General features: G+C 32.8%; 2 protein-coding genes across 3 annotated transcripts; both read left to right on the top strand.

Moving 5' to 3' along the window:
- Positions 1–370: 370 nt before the first annotated feature.
- On the top strand, positions 371–7,753 carry LOC122303659 (protein SCAI-like). 2 transcript variants are annotated; one of them, XM_043115529.1, is made up of 9 exons: positions 377–1,061; positions 2,357–2,563; positions 2,685–2,927; positions 3,623–3,689; positions 3,779–3,970; positions 4,133–4,224; positions 6,133–6,315; positions 6,402–6,538; positions 7,113–7,753. In XM_043115529.1, exons 1-9 carry the CDS (start codon positions 564–566, stop codon positions 7,297–7,299), a joined length of 1,806 nt encoding a protein of 601 aa, XP_042971463.1. In that variant the 5' UTR covers positions 377–563; the 3' UTR covers positions 7,300–7,753. The 2 variants fall into 2 exon arrangements, 1 of the variants encoding a protein (XP_042971463.1); XR_006240786.1 differs by lacking the exon at positions 7,113–7,753 and having other exon boundaries at positions 371–1,061; positions 4,133–4,228.
- A 4,337-nt stretch (positions 7,754–12,090) lies between these two features.
- LOC122303658 (histone H3.3) lies at positions 12,091–13,757 on the top strand. Its single transcript, XM_043115527.1, has 5 exons — positions 12,091–12,179; positions 12,660–12,731; positions 12,827–12,903; positions 13,006–13,096; positions 13,191–13,757. Exons 2-5 carry the CDS (start codon positions 12,660–12,662, stop codon positions 13,359–13,361), a joined length of 411 nt encoding a protein of 136 aa, XP_042971461.1. The 5' UTR covers positions 12,091–12,179; the 3' UTR covers positions 13,362–13,757.
- Positions 13,758–25,328: the final 11,571 nt, after the last annotated feature.

Below are 25,328 nucleotides of genomic sequence, written 5' to 3'. Positions count from 1 at the left end.
TTTTTTATTTTTTATTTTTATTTATATAATATTTATAATATCGTTAAAATTATTTATATGAACATTAATTGTTATTCGCATGAAATTAACAGGAGGAGGGAGGAGATTGGAAGCTAATCATACCCAAGAATTATTCACCACAGCAATGTCTCTCCGAGAGAAGAGCGACGCGAGGCATGCGTAATTCCAGTAAACCGCTTTCCCCGTCGTCGCCGTAAAAAAGAGCCGCACGCACCGTCAAATCATCCAAAATCTCATGCCCCCCTCCCTCCTCTCTCTCTCTCTCTCTCTCTCTGTGACGCCGCCACTGTTTGTCCATTCAGTACAAAATTATTCTTCAATAACAGAAATTAAAAATTAAATAAAGAAAAAGTAAAAGCAGTGACGCCAGCTTTACAAAGCCACAGCTCATTGAAAGTCCACCTCTCTCTCCCTCTCTCTCTCTCTCTCTCTGCTTCTTTCTCTTTCCTCTCAGTCTCTTTCTCGGTTTCCGATGGCCGCGAAAGTATTCCGATTCCGATAACTGATTTTTCTGCTACTTCTCTCTCTCTTTTTGGCACGGCATGGCCGAGAAAGACCTCGTTTCGCAGACCTTCCGGGCCCTGGTTGAGGGCGCAGACCGCAAGTTCGCCAGGGTAAGGGACGTGCCGGCGTACGGACGCGTGACGAGTCACCACTACTTTCACAAGGTGTTCAAGGCGTATACACGCCTTTGGAAGTACCAGCAGGAGCACCGGCCGGAACTCCTCAAGGCCGGCCTCAACCGCTGGGAAATCGGCGAGATCGCCAGCCGGATCGGCCAGCTCTACTTCGGACAGTACATGCGGACCAGCGAGGCCAGGTTCTTGGTCGAGGCATACGTCTTCTATGAAGCGATTCTCAGTAGGAGCTATTTCGAGGGATCCAAAGGCCAGGGAAAGGATCTCGCGGTAAGGTTCAAGGAATTGAGGTTCTACGCCAGGTTTTTGCTTGTCGCCTTGATTTTGAACCGGACCGAGATGGTGAAGGCTCTCGTGGACCGGTTCAAGGCTGTCGTTGATGATAGCAAAGCTGCTTTTCGGGTAATTTATTCCTTTTCTCTATTAGCTATACCAGAGGTTTGTGAATTTGGAGCTTAACTTTAGGATAACTCACTATATTTTTTCTGTCTTTACTTTTTGTGTTCAACTTTAAGGAATTGGTTCTATTTACTCACTCTCATTGGGCTTTGTTTCGTTGCTGGGAAAATGGAGGAATATAAATATGGGGTGATTTGAGTTGCCGTTGTCCAATTTCTATTGTTCAAACGTTTGGTTTTAGTTTTCCGTCTCTCTTCCTTGATTTAAGAATCCGATAGAACTTATAACTGAAGCAATATTATTTGAGCTGCTGCGCTAGCTAAGAGATCTAGATTTATGAAATCTGGGCTGACAGTACATTTGGTATTACGCATTTTTCTGAACGTAAAGATGTATCGTGTAATTGAAAGTAATATATATTCCGTATTATAAGGGTTATAGATGAACTGTATGACTACATTTGAGCTGTAAAGTAGTGTAATAGTTGAAGTCAGATGATAAATGAGATATGGATCAGATCAGAAGTTCCTCAAAGCGGTCTAAGGGTGTGAACTAATGTTTATTTAAAGTATGGTGGTTCCATTATTGACCCAAATGTGGCTTAAATAATGAGTTGTCATGTGTTGAAATGATCTGTCCAGTAGACTGGCTAGGTTGGCAAGGCGACTAACCCACACAGAGAGGTAGAGATATAAAGGGGTAGGAAGGGGGAAAAAAGAAATAAAAAGGTATTCTCCCTCTGTCAGCAAGTCTGTGGGTACCGCTAATTTTTTACTTATAATGGCGATGTGAAACTACTGGTTCAATTCTGTTTCAGGAAAGAATTATTACAGCATTATCATCGAGAAATTAGTAATAATGGACTGCTGATCGGATTCTTCTTAGCTGACCTGACTGACTTATGGAGTATCTATATAATTGAATACCATTTGCTAGCCCAATGTTAGGGCTTAGACTTTACTTTCCAAAAGTAAAAACTTTGATGTCATAAAGTTTTTGTCTCAACACATGTCAATGAAACAAATATGTCAATTGAGGCATTTATCAATTTAAAAATTAGGAATATAACTTTAAAATGTGTCTTTTAAATATAAATCTCTCAGTTGACTTTTTACATGATGTTTTCATAAGTAACTGAAAATTTACAAGATTATTGGCATGGACATCATTGATTCCTCTTAAATTTGAATGGCTTATGTTTGAGACCTTTGATTAGAATTTTCTTCTCTTTAAAATGCTATCAACACTTCCAGTGGTACGCTGACATGATTTAGGACATTTACACTATCTCTTGTCAGGAAACTAACTTTAAAGAATGGAGGCAAGTGGTGCAAGAGATTGTCCGATTTATGAAAGTTGATACAGCCTTTATGAATTTCAGACCTTTGCGTTATTGTGCTATGTTTGATTCCCATCCAGCTTCTGTTCCATATGTTGCTCGCTTCCATGCAAAGAAGGTTCTAAAGTTTAAAGATGCACTGCTGACAAGCTATCATCGGAATGAGGTTAATTAGTCATGTTTAAATGTCCTTTTTCTTGATTGAATATGGTTTTGAGTAAAAGAATATTTAATTAACTCCTGAATTGGGAAAATTTTAACAAACCTTCGCATATTGTTATTTTCAGGTCAAATTTGCAGAACTAACTTTGGACACTTTTAGAATGATGCAATGTTTGGAATGGGAGCCGAGTGGATCTTTCTATCAAAAGCGTCCAGTTGAATCAAATGGCAATGGCACTTCAATTGATCATTCTGGAGCTTCTGGAGTGATTGATATAAATTTGGCTGTGGACATGACTGATCCAACCTTACCTCCAAATTCAAGGAAAGCTATTCTCTATCGTCCATCTGTAACACATTTGATAGCAGTGAGTTCTAAAGGTCTTGTTTAAATGTTTATTTTGTGTTCCCTGCTTTGTTTCTCGTTGTCAACTAAGCTGTTATTACTTCTGGATTAGAAGGGAATTCTAAGTTCTTTTTCATCCAAGGACCAGAAGAAAATCATTGGAGTGCCAATTTATCTTTAGGTGGCCTAGTTGATCGTATATGCTCTAGTGACTAAGCACATCTGGATATCATATATTTTCATGGATGAATATATATGATAGATAAGTTCGATTTCTTTTCATGAGTAATATGATTTTACCCTTGTACTTGGGCCTTGCCTACTTTTTCTCATTAATAAAATTCTACCTTACTGATAAAAAAAAATAAAAAAATAAAAAAAAAAAGAATTAACCTTGAACTTGAGGCATAAATTGTGGGTGGCTTGCCCTTTAACACAATGTTAACCTGAGCATACTTTCTGGCATTTATCCGTGTTAATATGCCAGGGATGTAAATTTTCTGGTGAAAAGTAGATGCTATCTGGCTCAAATTTTTGCATTAATACTCTATGTTCCAGTATCCAAGAATTAGTAGTTTAGCAATTACTTAGTCCCAAACTTACAGCACCGATTTATCTAGCACTTGTACCTATATATAATGTGAACAAATTATCCTTCTTTCTCTCACACCTTTTTCATTAGCGAGGCAGATTTTTAACTCCGTGGTGAATGGGCAGGTTATGGCTACAATTTCTGAGGAGCTCCCTCCAGATAGTGTTATGCTAGTGTATCTATCGGCCTCAGGTTTTTATCACATCTATATTTCTGGAGAAAAAACTAACTGATCAGCTCTTGTTATCTTAGATTCGATACCTTAATGATCTTCCATGCAGGGAAGGCTGGTCCTAGTAATTTTACTCAAGTGGGAAGCTCTGATGGATCATGGAAATCTTCGAAAAACAAAGTCACTTCTCAGTTATCGCAAGAGCAAAATAGCTATCTGCCAGAATCAAGTACTAATCATAAGGGAGAGTCAAGTGGCCACTACGATAGTTATCTGTGGTTTGGTCCAAGGGGAAATGGTGGTAGGTATCTCTAATGTTCTGTTGTTTATTGGAAACATTTGTTCAACAAAACCTGTTATTTTAAGTACTATTTAGTTTCCATTCCATTTATAATTGGAATGATTCCCCCATACTATCTGTGTGTGCTGATTTTTTTTTTTTTTTTGTGGTGGTATATTTCAGGTTCAAATAATCTCTACCCCGGTGATATAATTCCTTTTACCCGTAGACCTCTTTTCTTGATTATTGATAGTGACAATAGCCATGCATTCAAGGCAGGTTTGTCAAAACTTTTATATGACTTGCTAGGCTTAATGCTTTATTCTAGAGAAGTATATAGCTTCTAAATCAGGTTTTGCTGCTTAAAAGACATGATGATATTTTGTGGTTATTGTCATGGCGATGATACATATTTTACACTGGAGTAATTTTTGACATGTTAACATTGGGACTTGGATATTAACCCATGGAAAGTTCACTGGGTTGAAATATTTGTTTTCCTTATCTCAAGGAAAAAAACCTGTCAAAATCTTGAAGTAGCTACTTTCTTTTTTTTGATAGGTTGAAGTAACTACTTTCTTTATGCAAGCAATGTTCACTTTTAACGTATTTTACAAAATTCTGCTAGTTTATTGTTGTAACTGCAACTACATTGATGACATTTGTAGAACCTGTTCTCTTAAGGATATGTTTGGGTATAAGATTTACCAAAACAAGCACTTACATTGCCAGTAGCATGTTTCTAACATGGATCCTGCTTGCAGCAGTGGCAGACCCACGTTATACTGCCCCCCCCCCCCCAAAAAAAAAAAAAAAAACTTTCTGAAAATATAAAATGCCCCCTAAATTTTATACCTAATTCTACAAATATAGAAAGAGAAATTCTATTTGCAGGCCCTTTAATAAATGAGGGATATTTTTATGATTTTAAAAAGTTTTAAAAATAAAATTGCCTAGGCTTGCATTGCAGTCTTGGGGACTGTACGTAGCATTGCTCAGATAGGTCTTATCTCTTGTATAAGAGATATGCCTATTCGTATTAATACTATCGTTTACCTATCAAAAAAAAAAATTCAATATAACTAGAAATGCTTCTCTCCAATTTTTTTTTTTCTTTATAGTACCAAAATTTTGTTTAATTTTTATATATTATCTATTTTCGAGGATGTGGCCTCTCTAAAATTAAAATTAAAACTAAATTTACGATAAATAATAAACTTATTAATATGGATCCTAAAGTTTTTTGTTATACAATATTGGATTTCTTAATATGGAATCCAAAGTAAAAATACAAGAAAAATTATTTAATGTCGATGATCTATATAAAAATATTTTTTAATTATATTCTTATGATTTTTCAATCACTTTTTAATTTATATAAGAGAAATGATATTTGCAGTCATAGGATGTGTCAACCCCGCCCACTCCCTTTGAAAAAAGTAGGTAAATCTAAGACCCACATTGAAAAAAAAAATTATTTTGTAATGGTGAGTCCCACTTTTTTTCTTCAAATGGAGTGTAGAACTGGCACACCTCCTAAGACTATATCTAGCATTACTCTTTACATAAATATGTTACACAGTAGAAAAAAGAATGTGTAGATCTTGCACACCCTAAGATTGTATTTAGCATTACTCTTTACATAAATTGGCCCCCCCTCAACACAATTGCTTGTTTCGCCACTGGCTAGTAGGCCGCCCAGCGTTTACCATTGAGCGTACCACTAGTTTGAAAGTTTTTTTTTTTTTATTATTATTATTGTTATTATTTTCTTTTGAACATTTTTTTTACATCCTTAATCATTAAGAAAAAATAAAAACAAATACACAACTTCACTAATAATCACTTCCTTAGTTATTAAGTAAAAAAAATTGAGAATAAAATGCATAAGCGGTAAGATTGAGGGGGCAAACTCATGGGGTCAATTAGCATTTTCCTTCTAACATTTCATTCTCTCATGGACCATATGTTCAACTGTTACATATTTTACACCTTCATTCAGTATGTGCAAAGATCAATTGTAACTTGCCAGATATTTTAAGGTCCCTTTTTATAATATTAAGATATAGCTTTCCAGAACGCAACCTGTTTTTTCTTTGTAAGATTTACCAAGTACGCACGATTGCACATGATTCTTCTTTCTCTGTCAAGTTGCTTACATGTGGCTGATAAATGATTTGCAGGTTTTACACGGTGCAGAGAGAGGAGAAACAGCTGCTCTACTTCTTTCACCTTTGAGGCCAGCATTCAAGAACCCATCTGATGTTGATCTGTCACAAAATGGAAGTCAGTTTACCTTTTTCTTGACTGCTCCTCTACCAGCATTTTGCCAAATGCTTGGCCTCTCCTCTTTTGATACAGATACGGTAAGTTAATTTCTGTACTTTTTAAGTTTGACTAAGATCATTTTAATCTAGTTATTCCAATGTGTTAATGAGGTTATATATTTTAGGATGTGTACAATAATGCGGAGGACATACTCTCCACTGCCTTATCTGAGTGGGAAGTAATACTCTGTACATCAACCAGCGTGGATATAGTTTGGGCACAAGTTTTAAATGATCCATTTATTAGGCGGCTTATTCTAAGGTATTTGTCTTTCATTGGAGTAAAGTAGCATAGCATTTGTTATTGTTTATTATTTCTTATGCTTCATATTGGTCTGATGCGTCCTACAGCACAACCTTAACTGAACTTGACCTTATAATCATTTATGAGACCACCTGCCATAATGAAAGGAAAAACAATGAGAAATATCTGAGTTTGAATATTGTTATTTTTAGGGTTATGCAAAAGTACTCCCTAGACCTCCGAGTTATTCATTCTTCCATCCATCTTCAGTTAAGTTTGCTAAATGGAATATTTGCCACATGTAAAACCAATGAAAGGCCAACACTTGTATTTTCCTTTTAGAGATTTGCAGTCCACACGTCTAAAAATTCCAGGTCAGACCTGAGCTAATTACTTCCATGTCAGCCCATTGGAGGGGAGAAAAGGCAGTGGTAGTGATTCCACCCATCTGAACCCTAAATCCTAAAACCCCATCCTTTCTCCATAACCTTCATCTCCAAAACATAAACGTGAAAACCTGGGGACAATTTTTGTGTTTAATCCTTGTTTAATTTACGTTACTGGATGGTCATATGTTGCTGGTTATCTCCAGATTCATATTCTGCCGAGCAGTGCTTTCATTCTTCTGCCATTCCGAAGATATTGATCAATACGTTCCTGTTTGCCTACCCCATCTGCCAAGTTCCGTCGCTCCAAGTTCTGATGTTGTGCGGTCTTCTGTCCATCGGCTTGCAAAGCACCTGGGGGTTGCTGGCCATTTTCACTTTGACAACACATAATAATGACAACAAATGTCAAAGCAAGCTTGTAAAGGTATATTGCAGACATTTTTTTTTATAAGACTTCAGGGCGTTAATAGTTTCTACAGTTTAGTGGGCGTGGACTATTAGGACACTTATACGAGGGGCTTTTCGGGGGACTGTTGGAGGAATATAATTGGTTAAGGAGGAGGGGGCTTAAGATGGCAGTCTAGAGAGTATATGTCCCGAGTGTGGTTGCTTCTGCATGTTCTATTGCCTTATATGCAACCCCGCTGATTCATATCAGTCTGGATGCTGAATTTGTATGGTGGTTTGGTGATGGTCAGAAAGGTGTTTGATGATTTGTAGGTTTTGTTTGAGCAATGCAAGGTTAATTGTTGGAGGCTTTCAATTTAGTGCTAATTGTTCATAATATTGTAAAAGAAACTCAGGCAGTGAAATGATATACATTATCTCACTCTTTTCAGAGAAATTGTTAAAAAATTAAAATTTTTATGTGAATCTTATATTTTTTTTAAAAGAAGTGTGCGGTGTTTGCATATTTTATGACTGGAAATACTATTTTTCTATAAATAATTTTAGGCAATAAGAATGAATGCCTTAAATAATATTTTTTTTTTTTTTTTTTTCAAAAAACTTGTTGGGGTCCTTTTTGAAAGAAAAGTTTGATTAAGGAATAAACCAGCCGAGTCCGTCGGTGCCCACCGTTCTATATGCGTGTAGTTGACAAATTATACCACGCTTTCAACGATGTTTTAAAATCAGTTTTCACGCGGAGGATAAGTCTACGAAATTTCTGAAATATGGTCAATGACTTTGATTGAATATATTTTCAGCAACTTTTGTTGAATGAATATCCAATGGTTGTACAACTAGATGCGGGTCAAATTAGACCATGTCTGTCCTCGAGGACCCAATTAGTTATCAACTTGCCTTCAACCGCGAGATCTTTTAATTTTGTTGAATTTGTCCAAGGAAACTCTTTGCACGATCCTCTCCAATTTACAGTATTTTATATCAGTAAATATTACAAGTAATTGGTATACATTATTAGCAGTGAAAATGGTGAAAGAATTACAATGAAGAGACAGTACCTTTTTTTATCCCATGCTGTTCTATTAGATTTAATATTGTGGAACCTAGATTTTCTAATATCCTTTTAAAAATTAAAATTATGGTATTAAAATATTTAACATGTTACTAAGATCAAAAAAGGGGACGACTCTAACATTAAGTAAGAACCTGTTAACAAATGAAGATAGACTTTATTGAATTAGACGATTTAAGAAGAATTCGAATAAATTGTTTTGAGCATTAAGAAAATACTAAAATATGTGCAACACAATTTGAAGTTTTGAACATTTAAATCATGTGCAAAACAAGTTTAAGATATGCATTCCGTCTACTAGCTTCTATATGAATCCAACGAACAAGATCAAAGATTTCAATATTAAACTCTTTCAATATAGCCAACCACTTTCCAATAAAACAACAAGAATCTGATATTTACATCACCTAATCTTTTCAATCTATCGTTGTCACTTTCACGAACATAGACATGAAACATGTCTAACAACTTCAATAAAAGATTTTCTCCTTAAATATAACCTTAACTCCACTTAATAACTACTCTAATTAAGATGTATAGGTAGATAAAGTTTAATTAAGATGGAAAGTTTCTCCTAATGTTTAAACATTTTAGGATAAAATTGACAAACTTGACATTATTTGTGAATTGAATAGATATATATATACACTAGGGAATGACTTCAGGTGCGTTAGCCTCAGGGTGCACCTGACATAATGATTTAAATAAAAATAAAAAATTGAAAAAGTCAGTAGCTTATTTGTTTTGGAAAATAAGTTTTGGAAAAGAAAATACAAGGTTAAAAAAATGCAAAAAATAAAGACAAAAAAAAATCTAAACTTTAGCAAAGTATGGGTATTGATCTGTATTCATATTGGATTATCTATTATTCTTAATATAATAATAAAATATTATTAACTTAATAATTTTTTTAATTTTTATATTTATCACATTTTATAGTTCTACCAATTAAAATATTAATAATAATTATATTCTAATCAAATTAATAATTAATATTATATATTGAGTGTTTTAAGTATTTTATTAGTTAAATTTACTTAGTTAAATTTTACAATAAGAATACTCTAAAGTGTTTTTGTTCTAAAGTGTAAAGTCATTTTAATTTTTTTTATTTAAAAAAATTGAAACAAAAAGAAAGGAAAATGAGTATACTGTCAGAACTAAAAAGACATGAAAAAGATACGTCAATTCATGTGCGCTGCGGGGCTATTAAGGGCCTTTTGGTAAAACATGATTTTTTATTAAATTCTACAAAAGTGCTACACGTCAAATGGTCAAGGGTCTTAAAGACCTTTTAATAAAATAGGGTTATTCATTAAATTCTATAATGGAGGTACATATCAAATATTTAAAGGTCTTAAGAGCCTTTTGGTAAAACATGACTTAATAGAAAAATAACAAAAGTTAATGGAAAAATAACAAAAGTTACTATTCACAGTTAGATAGCCATTTATTATAATATATAATAGATATATCATATGAAATAAACATATTAGGATTGTGCTTAATTAAGAGGTTATTTGGATAGTAAAATGAGATGAGATGATTTTAGATGAAAATAAAATTAAAAATTGAAAAAAATATTGTTAAAATATTTTTTTTTAATATTATTATTATTTTGATATTTGAAAAAGTTAAATTATTTATTATATTTTGTGTAGAAATTTAAGAAAGTTATAATTATGAAATGATATTAGATGGGTTGATAATATTTTTCACTCTAAACGACCTTTTAAGTCTAGATTGGATTAACCAGACTAATGATTGGATCATTTCTATATTTACCCACATAAGATGTGGTTAATCTAACTAATTCGTTACTTTGATGCATTATTCCCACATTGCATCATTTAGTTCGGTCCATTATGACACTACCTATAATAGACCTATTACTAAAATGACAAATGTCCATGTATCTATGATGAGTAATACTACATATAGTTGTAGAGTATATAAATACCGCGTAATTGTTTTGAAAAAGAATGAGGTCCACGATTAAAAAGTTAGTTTTTTTTCATGTAGGTTTCGTATTAATTCACTTTTTTAAAAAAATTACATGACGATTACACAATTACGATTACAAATATCATTTCTCATTTATAATAATTTAAGATTTCCAAAAAATCCACAAATTACATGATGTAAAAGATATTTAAGAGTTGGCATATACTTTAATTTTTTTATTTATTGTTTTTTTTTTGTTGTGAAAAACTCCAAATTATTGCGATGGTTTCTTTATTAAAAGTTATATTTACAAGTCGATAATATTAAAGATATACACTTTCAATGTTCAATATAAGGCTATAAGCTATCGGCTTATGCTTAGGGAGGTCTGGATGTAAAAAGTTTTTTTTTTGTTCATCTCATTTTATATAATCTAATTATTAAAATGTTTTCAGATTTTTATACAAAATATAATAAACAATTCAACATTTTCAAATCTCGAAATAATAATAATATCAAAAAATAATATTTTATTCAAATTTTAATTTTTATCTCATTTTAGCTCAGCTCACTATCCAAACCTCAATGTTCTCTAATAATTTTGTGCACTGTTTTTTGCTTGGATGGTTAAATCCTTCCCCCTTTTGTCTTTTTATTTATTATTTTGTCTGAGATTTTCTGAATTTATTGGTATTTATATGCAGCAAATTGTGTATATGATTCCGAACTAGACATGAGACTTGAGAGTGTTGTGATTTAAGATCAGAATGAGAACAATAGGGGGTATAGTTTGCGTCTTCTTAAATTTTTCCAATTCAATATATGCAAGACTTGCTTTATTTGTCTTCTTGTAAGTTGTAACATCTTTTTCTTGTTCTATTTTCTTTTAAATAATTAATATGCGTTACTTTTCACAATATTTTATATAATAATATTTTAAAAAAATAAATATTTTTGTAAAATATTTTATAAAAATAATATCATTTTTTAAAAATATTTTTATTTTACAACATATATCATAAAATGTGTATGCAAAGTATCATTTGTCAACAAAAGATTAAATGTCTCGTTTGAATGTTGAGATAAAATGATAAATTTGTATGAGTATTTTCATTAGTTTGGCCAAATTCATATTTAAAATTTATCCAATATCATACTTTTTTGTATTTTCTTATTAAATCTAAATTTAATTCCTACATAGAATTAGCAATTTATTCTCTATATAATAATTAAATATTATTAAATTAATATTTTTTAAATTTATAATTCTATTAATTTAATATTATTTAATTATATCACATTTATTAGTATTGGATGAGTCTTTATTGGATGATTATTTATTATTCAGTAATAATAAATATATCACATATTATATAATGAAATGTAAATAAATTGGTGGTATAGATTATATAATTAACATTAATTTCTCAAAAAAAAAAATCATTAAATTTTCTAAATAAAAATAACTAATCCAACGAATTCGCTAATGATAAGCAAGTTGGAATCGGAAATGCCCCTTCCGCCTCCTGTCGATGGAGAACGCATTAAATAAAAAAAAAAACGTGTAGTTGCTTCAACCAATAGGAAAAGAATATTAAGGCCTAAGGATCCGCGTCACCACTCCACAACCACATCCTCGTCGTCCACTCCACCCGAGAAAACACAAGTTATGGCCGCATCCACCGTTGGGTTTCTTACAGAGAAAACACACGGATAGGGAATTCTATCCGTCCGATCCTCTAGTCGCATGCGATATATAGAACCTGACCTCTTACGTTACTAAATCTTTGGTCCATTTCCGAACGAGAGATATAGAGAGCAAAAACAGAAAGCGAAGCTAAGAGAGGTAAAGTGCCTCAATTTATTAATTGTATTTTAGTCTCGGGAATTTCTTTTCTTTGTTGTTCTTTAGATCGATCTGAGTGTGAGGAAAACGTTTTTGAGATTTTGATTTGGGGAATCACTTACGTTTTCTTTAAATTTCTGGTTCTGTTTCGTTGCAAATCATTTACCTGTTTGAATTCGTAAACAGTTAGGGTTATGTGACTTTGGCTTCAGGAGAACATTCCTTAGGGTTTGCGTTAAAGGTTTTATTGGGTTGTTATTATTAGATCTGTAATTATGTTAATCTTTCTCGATTAGTAACATTAGGGCTTCGAAGAAGGATGGAAAGAAGTAATACTTATGTATTTTGTGAAATTTCGAAGAGGATCAAGTCTACCCTTTATTCTCTTCAATTTTCTTGGTAACCAAACAGAAAGTCAAACATTCAATGTATAGACTTCTGAGCCCAATAGGCTGATGTTAGTACTTGTGTTCCTTGCAGATGGCCCGTACTAAGCAAACTGCTCGCAAGTCTACTGGAGGCAAGGCTCCCAGGAAGCAGCTCGCTACCAAGGTTTGTTCTTTGTATTCTAATTTGTTCTCTGGAAGTTGGGGTTCATTAACGTGTTAGTTGTGTTTATAGTTTCAAATTTTTACTATTAATCACAGGCTGCCCGTAAGTCTGCCCCCACCACTGGTGGAGTCAAGAAGCCCCATCGCTACCGTCCTGGTACTGTAGCCCTTCGGTAAGTCAGTTGTCCTTGTTTAGGTGTTCTCAATCTGCAATCATTAGTTTCAAGTACGAAGTTTTGTTCTTTCTAACAAATTTTTTTCCCAATTTTATAAAGTGAAATCCGTAAGTATCAGAAGAGTACTGAGCTCCTGATCAGGAAGTTGCCATTCCAGAGGCTCGTCCGTGAAATTGCACAGGACTTTAAGGTGATTGATGTGTTTGTTCGTGTGTTACATATTTCAGCGGGTTTGGTGGTTAATCATTCTTTGGAGCCTAATCATTTTGTGGTTATTATTGCAGACTGATTTGCGTTTCCAGAGTCACGCAGTACTGGCTCTTCAGGAGGCTGCCGAGGCTTACCTCGTGGGTCTCTTCGAGGATACCAACCTCTGTGCCATTCATGCCAAGCGGGTTACCATCATGCCCAAGGATATCCAGCTGGCTAGGCGGATCAGGGGTGAGCGTGCTTAAGATATGTGCCCCGAATGATGGGGGCATGATTTGTGGCTGCGCACGATGGAGCGAATTCAATATGCCGCGGTGGTTGTAGGAGAGAGATGTGTATGTGTTTGTTATTGCCATTAAATTCTGTTAGGGTAGCTGCTATAGTTTTTTAGGTCTAATATTGAGATGTCGATATATATTATATGGTTAACAGGCAAAGACCTTATACAATGATGATGATGCCTTGGCCTGGTGGTGTGCCAATGGGTTTTTTTTGTTTTCAAGGAACCGTGGATGTCGAAGGGGGAAATTGGGGGTGTTTAGCTATTCTGTTTTATTTTTGTTGTTTTTTGGGATGCGTGCAGCCACGTAAATGTTTGAACAGCTTCTATTTCATCTAATCTAGTTTTTAGTTATCTTCTAGGATTTGTTATTTTTTCCATCACATTTGTTTAGATTGTTATGTTTGTCGATGCAATGATAATAATGATTATAGACTTTGTGGTGTTTCGTTTCTTATTATGAAGCACTCATGCAGTCTCTGATAATGGTTTTAATTATCCCGGTACTATTTCCATTATGCTCTCCCGGGTTTTCTTGTTTCGGGAGAGGTTAAGACACGTTTAGATCGTTTATGCGCTGGTGTACGCTGCTGGTACTGGAGTTACCTGCTAGTGGCGCCTGTTTGGTATCGATCGAGAGAGCCAACTACTAGGAAATGAAGGGGGAGAGCCTTGCCCCCTCGCAGTACGCTTCGGTCCTGCGTCCTCCAACCTCTAGCATCTTAGGTTGTCGCCAGTGTGTTTCCAGGCGGGGCTGTTGTTGAGCGGCCTAGAGGTGGATGGCCAAGGCTTTTAATTCGAGTCCGGTCGTTTGGAGAAATACATTCATATATTAAGGCTGGATCATGGGGGCCGTGACTAGTATCGTCCGCCCAATCTACCTGTTCAATCCTGCTCGCCATTTATATGCTTTTCTATAAACAAAAACAACTATTTAAGTTTCAAAGATCTGATTTTCATCATTATTTCGTCGCCCGATGTTCTTTACTCTCCCTTTGCCTCTTCTTTCTCTTGCACTTATTCCTTCTTTTTCTTCTCTCAATTCTCTTCTCTAGAATCTCACCTACGGCTAAATAATTTGTGGTGGACAACTCCCTTGCCTCGTAAGCCGATTGTTGTGGAAGTGTAAATTCCCTTGCTTGGTAAGCGGATGCATACGGTCAAAGATTTAGGCGGATGGTGTCTTATGATAGTTGGCCTGCTCGCTTGAAAGCACCTTAGCAGCGTTTTTGTGATCTAAGATTCTAATCTAAAAATGCCATCGCTAATTCTACGCCTATGGCCTTTATCCCAGCAGAATCGTTTGTGATTGAATATTTTATTTAAATTTTTTTTTTTTGTCATCTTTACACTTCACACATTATATTTATTTTAATTTTTAATTTTTTTATTTTTTCTATAGTAAATATATAGTGTGGAGATGATAAATAAAATAATTTAATAAGTTTAATAAGAATAAAATGAAATAAAAAAATAAAAAATAATATTTTAATATATAAAATGTGTGGTATGGGATGATGTATAACATTCCTCCTATGCCTACGTTTGTAAGAGCACTCAGAGCATTGGTTCATGGATTTTTTATCTTTATATGTAAAATTATATCTTTTGAAGATTGATTTTAAATATGAAGAAAAATTTTTACATTGGATTATGTATTTTTTGATAAAATAATAATAAAATAATAAAGAGAGGAGAAAAAAGAAGAGAGAAAAAGAGAGAAAAGAGAGAGTTGGGAGGAGAGAGAAAAAATAATAAAATATAGTTTGAAGAAGAAAAAAGAAGTTTTCATCTTTGAATAAGAACTATACATATTTATTTATAATTATAGATATGAATAAACTAATGTAGACCATTTTAAAGGCGTATTTTTCAAATTAAAAAATGAAGATAAATAACCCTTAGAGCATTGGCAATGACTAGCTATTGCTAAATTTAAAATTTGGTTAAAATTTCATATTTTGGTCATAATATCAATTTTTAGTTAAATAAGTCCAGATTGGACTAGTCATTTTAAATGTAAAATAATAATATAATATTTTATATTTTAATATTATTTGATTAATTTTTTTTTATATTTTACAAATAAACCTCATATATTAATTAATAATTTTATTAAAAATAAAATGTGGTAATTTATTTCAATGTAGTACTTATATGATTTATTTCAATGTGACAATTTATTTCAATGTGATAAAGAGATGAAGAAGTTGATGAAAATAATAAAATATTGAATAGAGGTTGAATAGTAACTCCAACAATGGAGAGCTCCCTTAATTTACTAGCTTAAGTGTTGAACTTAAGACTTTTGGCTAGTCCAATGTAGAAGCTTTTTTTTACATCTAATTAAAGTTTAAACTTATATTAATATTTGACTAGGCCATTGCCAATGCTTTTGGATTAGACATCTAGCTCAAAGTTAAAAATTTGCCTAATAGAACATTAAAAACACTTTTCTAAATAAACTTGAATTTGAGCTACATGATTTGACTTCGTCATTTGACCTGTTACTATAGCTTGTTTATCTTCTTTATATTGTAATTATAATCATGGTTGCGAGGTAGCCCCCTCCCCGCCTGCCTCTAGCATGGCATGGGAAGGGGTGTGAGGATTTCCTCCCCATCTCGGATAATGGGGTGTGGGTGGGGGGTCAATCTGTTTGTCCCTCCACTGGAACTTCGGCCTAGGAGGGGCCATTGGTAAAATGGGCTTAAAATGGCCTAAAAGTAGCTTTTGGGCCCATAAAATTAGAAGTTAAAAAAAAAAAAGGGGGGTTAAAAATCAAATTAAAGAAAAAATTACATGAATAAAAATAATATATGGAAAATACAAATTTAGAGCAAATGAACTAATGAAGTACTACTATGGACTACTAGTCTACTACCTACCTAATAAACTAATAATAATAACTAAGCTAATACAAAATTTTAGGCTAAACAATTACAAACATAAAAGCATTTAAAGGCATTTGTATCAACATTACAAATCACTGAATATATAATACTTGTAAATGATTCAAATTTTAATATTCTACAGATATTAAGAGAGCTATTTAAGTCTTTGATTGTGATATTTAGGGTGGCCTGGGTAGGTAGTGTGACGCCCCCAAATTTCGTTTGGGATCGGACGGACATTTGAAGTATCGAGACATGTAACACAAGGTTACCTGCCCCCGTTCATGACATATAAGATGCAATATTCCTAACATGCATCTAACAATATGCAATATTCGCAGCGGATAAATTTTTTCTTTAGCAATACTATGCACCAAATTGAAAATAACCCAAATGCTTAAATCATACTTCATACATAAAAATCTATTGAACAACTAAGATCACAACACTGATCCAAAATGGTTATGATCCAAAAAATACTAGAGATGCAACTCAATCGTACAAGTAGTAATTTACGTTAACTACTATATTAACATTTATGTCGCACCGTCGCTTAGTCAACTGTGTCTAGTTGATCAGCTCCTGATTCTCTTTCAGGTCCTGTAATAAGATCTACCATTTGGAGCGAATGGTAGTTGGGACTACCAAAGTGAGATTTGATTACAAATCTCAGTAAGTTAACAAAAAGCTTCCACACAAGCTAATAATGCATGGATGACAGTAAAAGCATAAATGCATAATCAAATTCATTAGTAATTAAAGCATAACTTGGCGTATAACATAGCATAATTGACATAACTTAAATTGAAACATGAACTGAACTTGATCTGAAACTTAACTTAGCATGAACTTGCTTTGAAACTTGAATTAACATGAAAAATACATACTTCACAGTTGTTGTGGCCCCATATATTCTACGTGTAAATACATACTCCACAGTTGTTGTGGCCCCATGTATTCTACACAAACTTGACTTAACATGAAAAATACATACTCCACAGTTGTTGTGACCCCATATATTTTACATGTAAATACATACTCCACAGTTGTTGTGGCCCCATGTATTCTACGGAAACTTATTCTTTAACTGCTTAAATACATACTCTACAGTTGTTGTGGCCCCATGTATTTTACGTGTCACAATTGCTATGTCTCACGTAGTGTATGCGCCACAATTGCTGTGACCCCATACATAAGTAATCAAGATGAAACGTGACTGGAATACGAAAGGACTGAAGCCCTGACGTAACATAACGTGACTTGAACATAACTTGAAATACATGACCAACTTGAGATAGAAATATTTCGTAACATGACATAACATATGATAGACAACATATTTAACATGACATACTTGTAACAGTGAATATTACATGACTTGACATACATGTAATAGATGACATACTTAGCATGATGTACTTGTAATGTACAACAATACATGACAGAATATATTATGTAACAGATAAAAACTGATGACAGAATAAATTCTGTACAACAAACAATTATGTGATGACTTGGTATGGCATGACATATATTATAACACACATACATACACTGTAGTTCCTTTACTTAGCATACATACACAGTAGATTGCTAGTAAGTTAAAAGCTAACTTAACTCGATCTCCGCGTTTCTTATAAAACTTCAAGTGCGATCACGAGAAACTGTAATTAGTGATTCTAAAAGTTAGAACTAAATCACTAATAATTTGAAATATGGAAAATACTAACTTAAAGATTAAAATTTTCATTTTACTCTCTACATGTGGGAAAATGACCGTTTTACCCATAACTTAAGGATTTTGCATACTAACTCCAAAAGTTTTTAAAATTTACATTCCTCATGTAAATTTTGTCCTAAACTTAAATATTAACTCAGAAAAATTTAAAACAAAACACAACTATGAAGAACACACTATGGCCGAAACATTCATAGGCCATTTCCCTTGATTTTTGTTGCAATTCCTTCCAACTTCAAAACTCATGCTTAAACCAAAATTTTGCAACAAACATCTTCCAATCCTAAGTTCAAAACCATACTTAAAACATCCATTTAGAAAAAGTTAATAATTAACACCAAACGTTTTTGTAAAAAGATCCAAGCACTTGAATCACAAGTTTTGACCTTAAATCAAAACATCTCCAAGAATTTCAAAAATCAAATCTTACTTCTAACATATTCATAATATCATCTCAACATCAACCATGCTTTAAATCATCAAACTAAAGTCACCAAAATCACAAAATAACATTTGGAGTTTTTGGTTTTACACTTAGTCCAAAAACAGAAACTTTTTCGTCAACTAGTTTTGATAAATCTCTTGATCTATGACTTATAAATATATGATCTTCAAACCAAACCATCACATGGTTTAAAAGATGTCCTAAAACATATATAAGCTTCTAATTCAAGATCACATGGTTAGAAATTAACCAAAACATAAATTTAGCCAAGAATATCCACACTTTGGCTTATCTGAATATTTTTTTGCATAAAATTTCATATCTTTGAAACTAACATCAAATATCTTCAAAATAATAATATAACATGTATATAAGATGCTTAGGATCCTCCAATAAAATTATTAAAGTCATTAGAATAGGTTTAGACCACCAAAGAGTTAAACTTTCTCAAAACAGAAACTATTTTTCTTCTTCCAGTTTCTAAGTTTCTAAATCTAAGAAAATATTTCATCAAAACCTTTAATCATGCAAAAATCCTTAACCAATAGTCACATATACATGTTAACAATACTCCATAAAAAGTTCGGACCAATATCTATCCATTAGCTTAGTCAAAAACTCCAAACTATAACATATTCTCTAGTTTATCTTCCAGAATGACCTTTCTATAGTTTATATAATATTTGACTGACCAAATGATCTTCAAATGGGACAAATAATATATCCATGTAATCTAGACTAAAAAAGGAACAGCTTATATGAAGGAGATTTTATGATAAAACACTTACAAAAACTTCGAAATGGGCGTGCAAAAGAACTCCTAAAAGCTGTCTGAGAGAAAGTATTTGATATTCTTTTAAAGGAATGTGTAAATGAAGATAAGTTTGTAGGTGATGGCTGGAGCTACTTATGGACGAGATAAGGAAGATGATAAGGCTGGAGTTGAGAGTTGAGTGTAGTTTTCTCCTACCCAAAATATCTATAAAAGATTATCTCATAATATTCTATCCAATAGTATCTACAAAAAATCAACTTAAGATATTTTTATCTAATAATATCTATAAAAATCAACTCAAAATATTTTCACCCAATAATATTCACGAAAATTATCTCAAGATATTTCTTTTTATTCAATAATATCTACAGTTTTGAACAGACGTTTTGTCTGAAAATATGAAAAAATGTTATTGCGCCATAAGACTTTAAATAACTATCCGAGTCTAATGGCACAAACCATAATACATTTTGACACTTCTAACTATCTCTAATAATCAAAAACACACTTCTGATACCATAGTAAATAATAACACTAACTATGTAGTTAAACAAAAACCTATACGATTAATGGATTCGTGAAAACTTATGGGGTTTTCACGAGGTTCTTAAAGTTAATAGAAATTTCACAATTGAATTTCTAGCGGGTTGTTACAATCTCCCCTCCTAAAAAAAAGATTTCGTCTTCGAAATCAAAGTAAGTAAGAAATAACAAGTTAAGGAATATGTGTTGCTTACCAACCTGGTGTCTATCCCGTATATATTTGCTTTTAAGATTATGTCATTCCTTAACTCTCTTATTTTAATCAACAATTATATTATACTTCTTTCCACAAGGTTGGCCAAGTTGTATCGACACACTCTCCAAACCTAAAACTTCAAGTAAATAATCTTCCGAAACTCTTCTTTAGAAAAACATAGGCGATATACTTTAAGTGTTTTTGTAAATACCAAAGTTAGTAGAGAATTCATCAAAATTAAACCGTTATCCTCTCTCTCTCTGTTTTTTTTTTTTAATCGGTTGCCCTCTGTTTTAGACCAGACAACTCTGATGCGCATGATTTTTATAGGTCTTCTGTAGTTGTCAGGCGCCGCATAGCTATGACACTATTTTGTTCTTCTATAGTTGTCAGGCACCGCAGCTATGATACTACATTGCTATTGTCTCTTGTAGAGAAATGATTCACGAGAGATGATTCGTCATAATTTTCTCTATAAAAGAATTATTCAGTTAATCTTCTTTCTCATCTCATCTTCTTCACTTTTCTGAAATTAGTCTGCATTCTTACTCTGCAATCTCTTTCTGCTTACTCGCTTCGCAATGGCTCAGCAATCTTCTCATTACCAAAACATGAGGTATTCTGCACCTCGTTCACCAGTTGTTTATGCTTCTTCCATAGGTGCTATAGTACAATCCAATAATGATCTGACTAATAAGTCAGATAATAAACTTATCTACGAGTTTGTGAGTCTCGGTACCAGATACTCATCAGCCATTATCGCATATTCTCAGCGACTGCAATCCAGGACTGGTGGGGTTGACAAACTCCACGAGAATATTTCTATCCTTCAGAGGCTTCTTATGGAATCCAACATAAAGATAGAAGCAGTAAAGCGAGAGAACAGAGATTTAAAATATTTGCTTAACTCTTCTTTTTGAGTGGCTACTCCTTTAGATATGAAAGACATGCAGATTTTTGAAGAGCAAGAGCGTTTAAAGATTGAGGCAAAGAACCTCAAATTTATGTAATTTTGCTTTATGATAATAAAATAATACTTCACAAATATTCATATTTGTGTTTTTATCTTCTGGTAGATGTTTTATGTGCTCCATTTTATTTCTTTCAGGGATTTTCATATATATGACATGATCCAATGACTCATATAAATATGCATTTAATCATGCATATCCAAACTCTCAGTAATCTTCAAGTTAATAAAAACCTCAAGGAGTTCTATTGGTCTAGGACTAACTTACTTCTTTATAATCGCAACAATCCGTCATCTTCCTAGGTGGTACTTCGATAACTAACCAGTTAATAACTTAAACTTGAGACTTTTTCTCTTATGATTGTCATAACTCTTCTATCTATCATGAGTTATCAATTATTCTAACTCTAAATGATTTGTTCCTAATGTTCACATAAATCCTCAAGACCAAGATTTTACTCCCCATATAATAATCTTCAAAAGAAGATCGATCTATGTATCCATAAAGATAGTGTTTTGCCAGAAATCATTTACTGGCGGCGTGGTAATACTATTATTATAAATGAATCCTACTAAGGCTAAAGTTTCTCCTAATCAAATTACTATTCCAAACACAATTTCTATCGTATTCTCAGAATCAAAACAATTCTCCAAATATGTGGAATACCATTCATCAATCCTACATATCCTTTCTCATATTACTAAAATGTATTCTATATCTACATTGATATGAACAATAATACTTCTAATAAAAATTGTTACTCTTACCACTAGGGTAACATTCAGTTTCCAAGCTGAATTCTCAAGCACTACCACAATTAATAGAAACAATGATTCATTTGAATCAAACAATGTACAATTTACCAACCCCAATAACTTGACCTACTCCAAAATAACAATAATACAATACTACCATCAATTGCAATCAGATCAACGTTAACTATGTTTACCTCAACTAATCTTTCATCTATCGGGAAATTCTGATCCTCTTGATTGTTATCTCCCTTAGGATTCCAAGGTATTCTATCATGAGACATGTGTCCCATCTTGAAACACACGAGTATATGTATTAAAACCACATACTACCTTTCATACTTTAAGAAATTTAAGCCTACTGACGACTAAAATTTCAAGCCTAATGTTTGGTGCATTTCTTAAGGACATGTGGATTTATTGCCCAGAGACGTATTTGCTCTGATACCACCCTGTGACGCCCCCAAATTCTGTTTGGGATAGGACGGACATTTGAAGTGTCGAGACATGCAACACAAGGTTACCTGCCTCCGTTCATGACATATAAGATGCAATATTCCTAACATGCATCTAACAATATGTAATATTCGCAGCGGATAAATTTTTTCTTTAGCAATACTATGCACCAAATTGAAAATATCCCAAATGCTTAAATCATACTTCATACATAAAAATCCATTAAACAACTAAGATCACAACACTGGTACAAAATGGTTATGATCCAAAAAGTATTAGAGATGCAACTCAATCGTACAAGTAGTAATTTACGTTAATTACTATATTAACATTTATGTCGCACCGTCGCTTAGTCAACTGTGTCTAGTTGATCAGCTCCTGATTCTCTTTCAGGTCCTGTAACAAGATCTACCATTTGGGGAGAATGGTAGTTGAGACTACCAAAATGAGATTTGATTACAAATCTCAGTAAGTTAACAAAAAACTTCCACTCAAGCTAATAATGCATGGATGACAGTAAAAGTATAAATGCATAATCAAATTCATAAGTAATTAAAGCATAACTTGGCGTACAACATAGCATAATTGACATAACTTAAATTGAAACATGAACTGAACTTGACTTGACATGAACTTAATCTGAAACTTGACTTAGCGTGAACTTGCTTTGAAACTTGAATTAACATGAAAAATACATACTTCACAGTTGTTGTGGCCCCATGTATTCTGCACAAACTTGACTTACATGAAAAATACATACTCCACAGTTGTTGTGGCCCCATGTATTCTACATGTAAATACATACTCCACAGTTGTTGTGACCCCATGTATTCTACGGAAACTTATTTTTTAACTGCTTAAATACATACTCCACAGTTGTTGTGGTCCCATGTATTCTACGTGTCACAATTGCTGTGACCCCATACATAAGTAATCAAGATGAAACGTGACTGGAATACGAAAGGACTGAAGGCCTGACGTAACATAACGTGACTTGAACATAACTTGAAATACATGACCAACTTGAGATAGAAATATTTCGTAACATGACATACTTACAACAGTGAATATTACATGACTTGACGTACATGTAATAGATGGCATACTTAGCATGATGTACTTGTAATGTACAGCAATACATGACAGAATATATTATGTAACAGATAAAAACTGATGACAGAATAAATTCTGTATAACAAACAATTATGTGATGACTTGGTATGACATGACATATATTATAACACACATACATACACTGTAGTTCCTTTACTTAGCATACATACACAGTAGACTGCTAGTAAGTTAAAAGCTAACTTACCTCGATCTCCGCGTTTCTTATAAAACTTCAAGTGCGATCACGAGGAGCTGTAATTAGTGATTCTAAAAGTTAGAACTAAATCACTAATAATTTGAAATATGGAAAATACTAACTTAAAGATTAAAATTTTCATTTTACTCTCTACATGTGGGAAAATGACCGTTTTACCCATAACTTAAGGATTTTGCATACTAACTCCAAAAGTTTCCAAAATTTATATTCCTCATGTAAATTTTGTCCTAAACTTAAATATCAACTCAGAAAAATTTAAAACAAAACACAACTATGAAGAACACACTATGGCCGAAACATTCATAGGCCATTTCCCTTGATTTTTGTTGCAATTCCTTCCAACTTCAAAACTCATGCTTAAACCAAAATTTTGCAACAAATATCTTCCAATCCTAAGTTCAAAACCATACTTAAAACATCCATTTAGAAAAAGTTAATAATTAACACCAAACTTTTTTGTAAAAAGATCCAAGCACTTGAATCACAAGTTTTGACCTTAAATCAAAACATCTCCAAGAATTTCAAAAATCAAATCTTACTTCTAACATATTCATAATATCATCCCAACATCAACCATGCTTTAAATCATCAAACTAAAGTCACCAAAATCACAAAATAACATTTAGAGTTTTTGGTTTTACACTTAGTCCAAAAACAGAAACTTTTTCGTCAACTAGTTTTGATAAATCTCTTGATCTATTACTTATAAATATATGATCTTCAAACCAAACCATCACATGGTTTAAAAAGATGTCCTAAAACATATATAAGCTTCTAATTCAAGATCACATGGTTAGAAATTAACCAAAACATAAATTTAGCCAAGAATATCCACACTTTGGCTTATCTGAATATTTCTTTGCATAAAATTTCATATATTTGAAACTGACATCAAATATCTTCAAAGTAATAATATAACATGTATATAAGATGCTTAGGATCCTCCAATAAAATTATTAAAGTCATTAGAATAGGTTTAGCCCAGCAAAGAGTTAAACTTTCTCAAACCAGAAACTGTTTTTCTTCTTCCAGTTTCTAAGTTTCTAAATCTAAGAAAATCTTTCATCAAAACCTTTAATCATGCAAAAATCCTTAACCAATAATCACATATACATGTTAAAAATACTCCACAAAAATTTCGGACCAATATCTATCCATTAGCTTGGTCAAAAACTCCAAACTATAACATATTCTCCAGTTTATCTCCCAGAATGACTTTTCTATAGTTTATATAATATTTGACTGACCAAATGATCTTTAAATGGGGTAAATAATATATCCATATAAACTAGACTAAAAAAGGAACAATTTATATGAAGGAGACTTTATGATAAAATACTTACAAAAGCTTCGAAATGGGCGTGCAAAAGAACTCCTAAAAGTTGTCCGAGAGAAAGTATTTGATATTCTTTTAAAGGAACGTGTAAATAAAGATAAGTTTGTAGGTGATGGCTGGAGCTACTTATGGACGAGATAAGGAAGATGATAAGACTGGATTTGAGAGTTGAGTGTAGTTTTTTCTTACCCAAAATATCTATAAAAAAATATCTCATAATATTCTATCCAATAGTATCTACAAAAAATCAACTTAAGATATTTTTATCTAATAATATCTATAAAAATCAACTCAAAATATTTTTACCCAATAATATTTACGAAAATTATCTCAAGATATTTCTTTTTATCCAATAATATCTACAGTTTTGAACAGACGTTTTGTCCGAAAATATGAAAAAATGTTATTGCGCCATAAGACTTTAAATAACCCTCTGAGTCTAATGGCACAAACCATAATACATTTTGACACTTCTAACTATCTCTAATAATAAAAA

Source organism: Carya illinoinensis, chromosome 3 (genome assembly GCF_018687715.1).
Source record: "Carya illinoinensis cultivar Pawnee chromosome 3, C.illinoinensisPawnee_v1, whole genome shotgun sequence".
In the NCBI taxonomy this organism is placed as follows: domain Eukaryota; kingdom Viridiplantae; phylum Streptophyta; class Magnoliopsida; order Fagales; family Juglandaceae; genus Carya; species Carya illinoinensis.
Note: the sequence above shows the minus strand (reverse complement) of the source record. Positions and strands in the feature narration are given on the sequence as shown.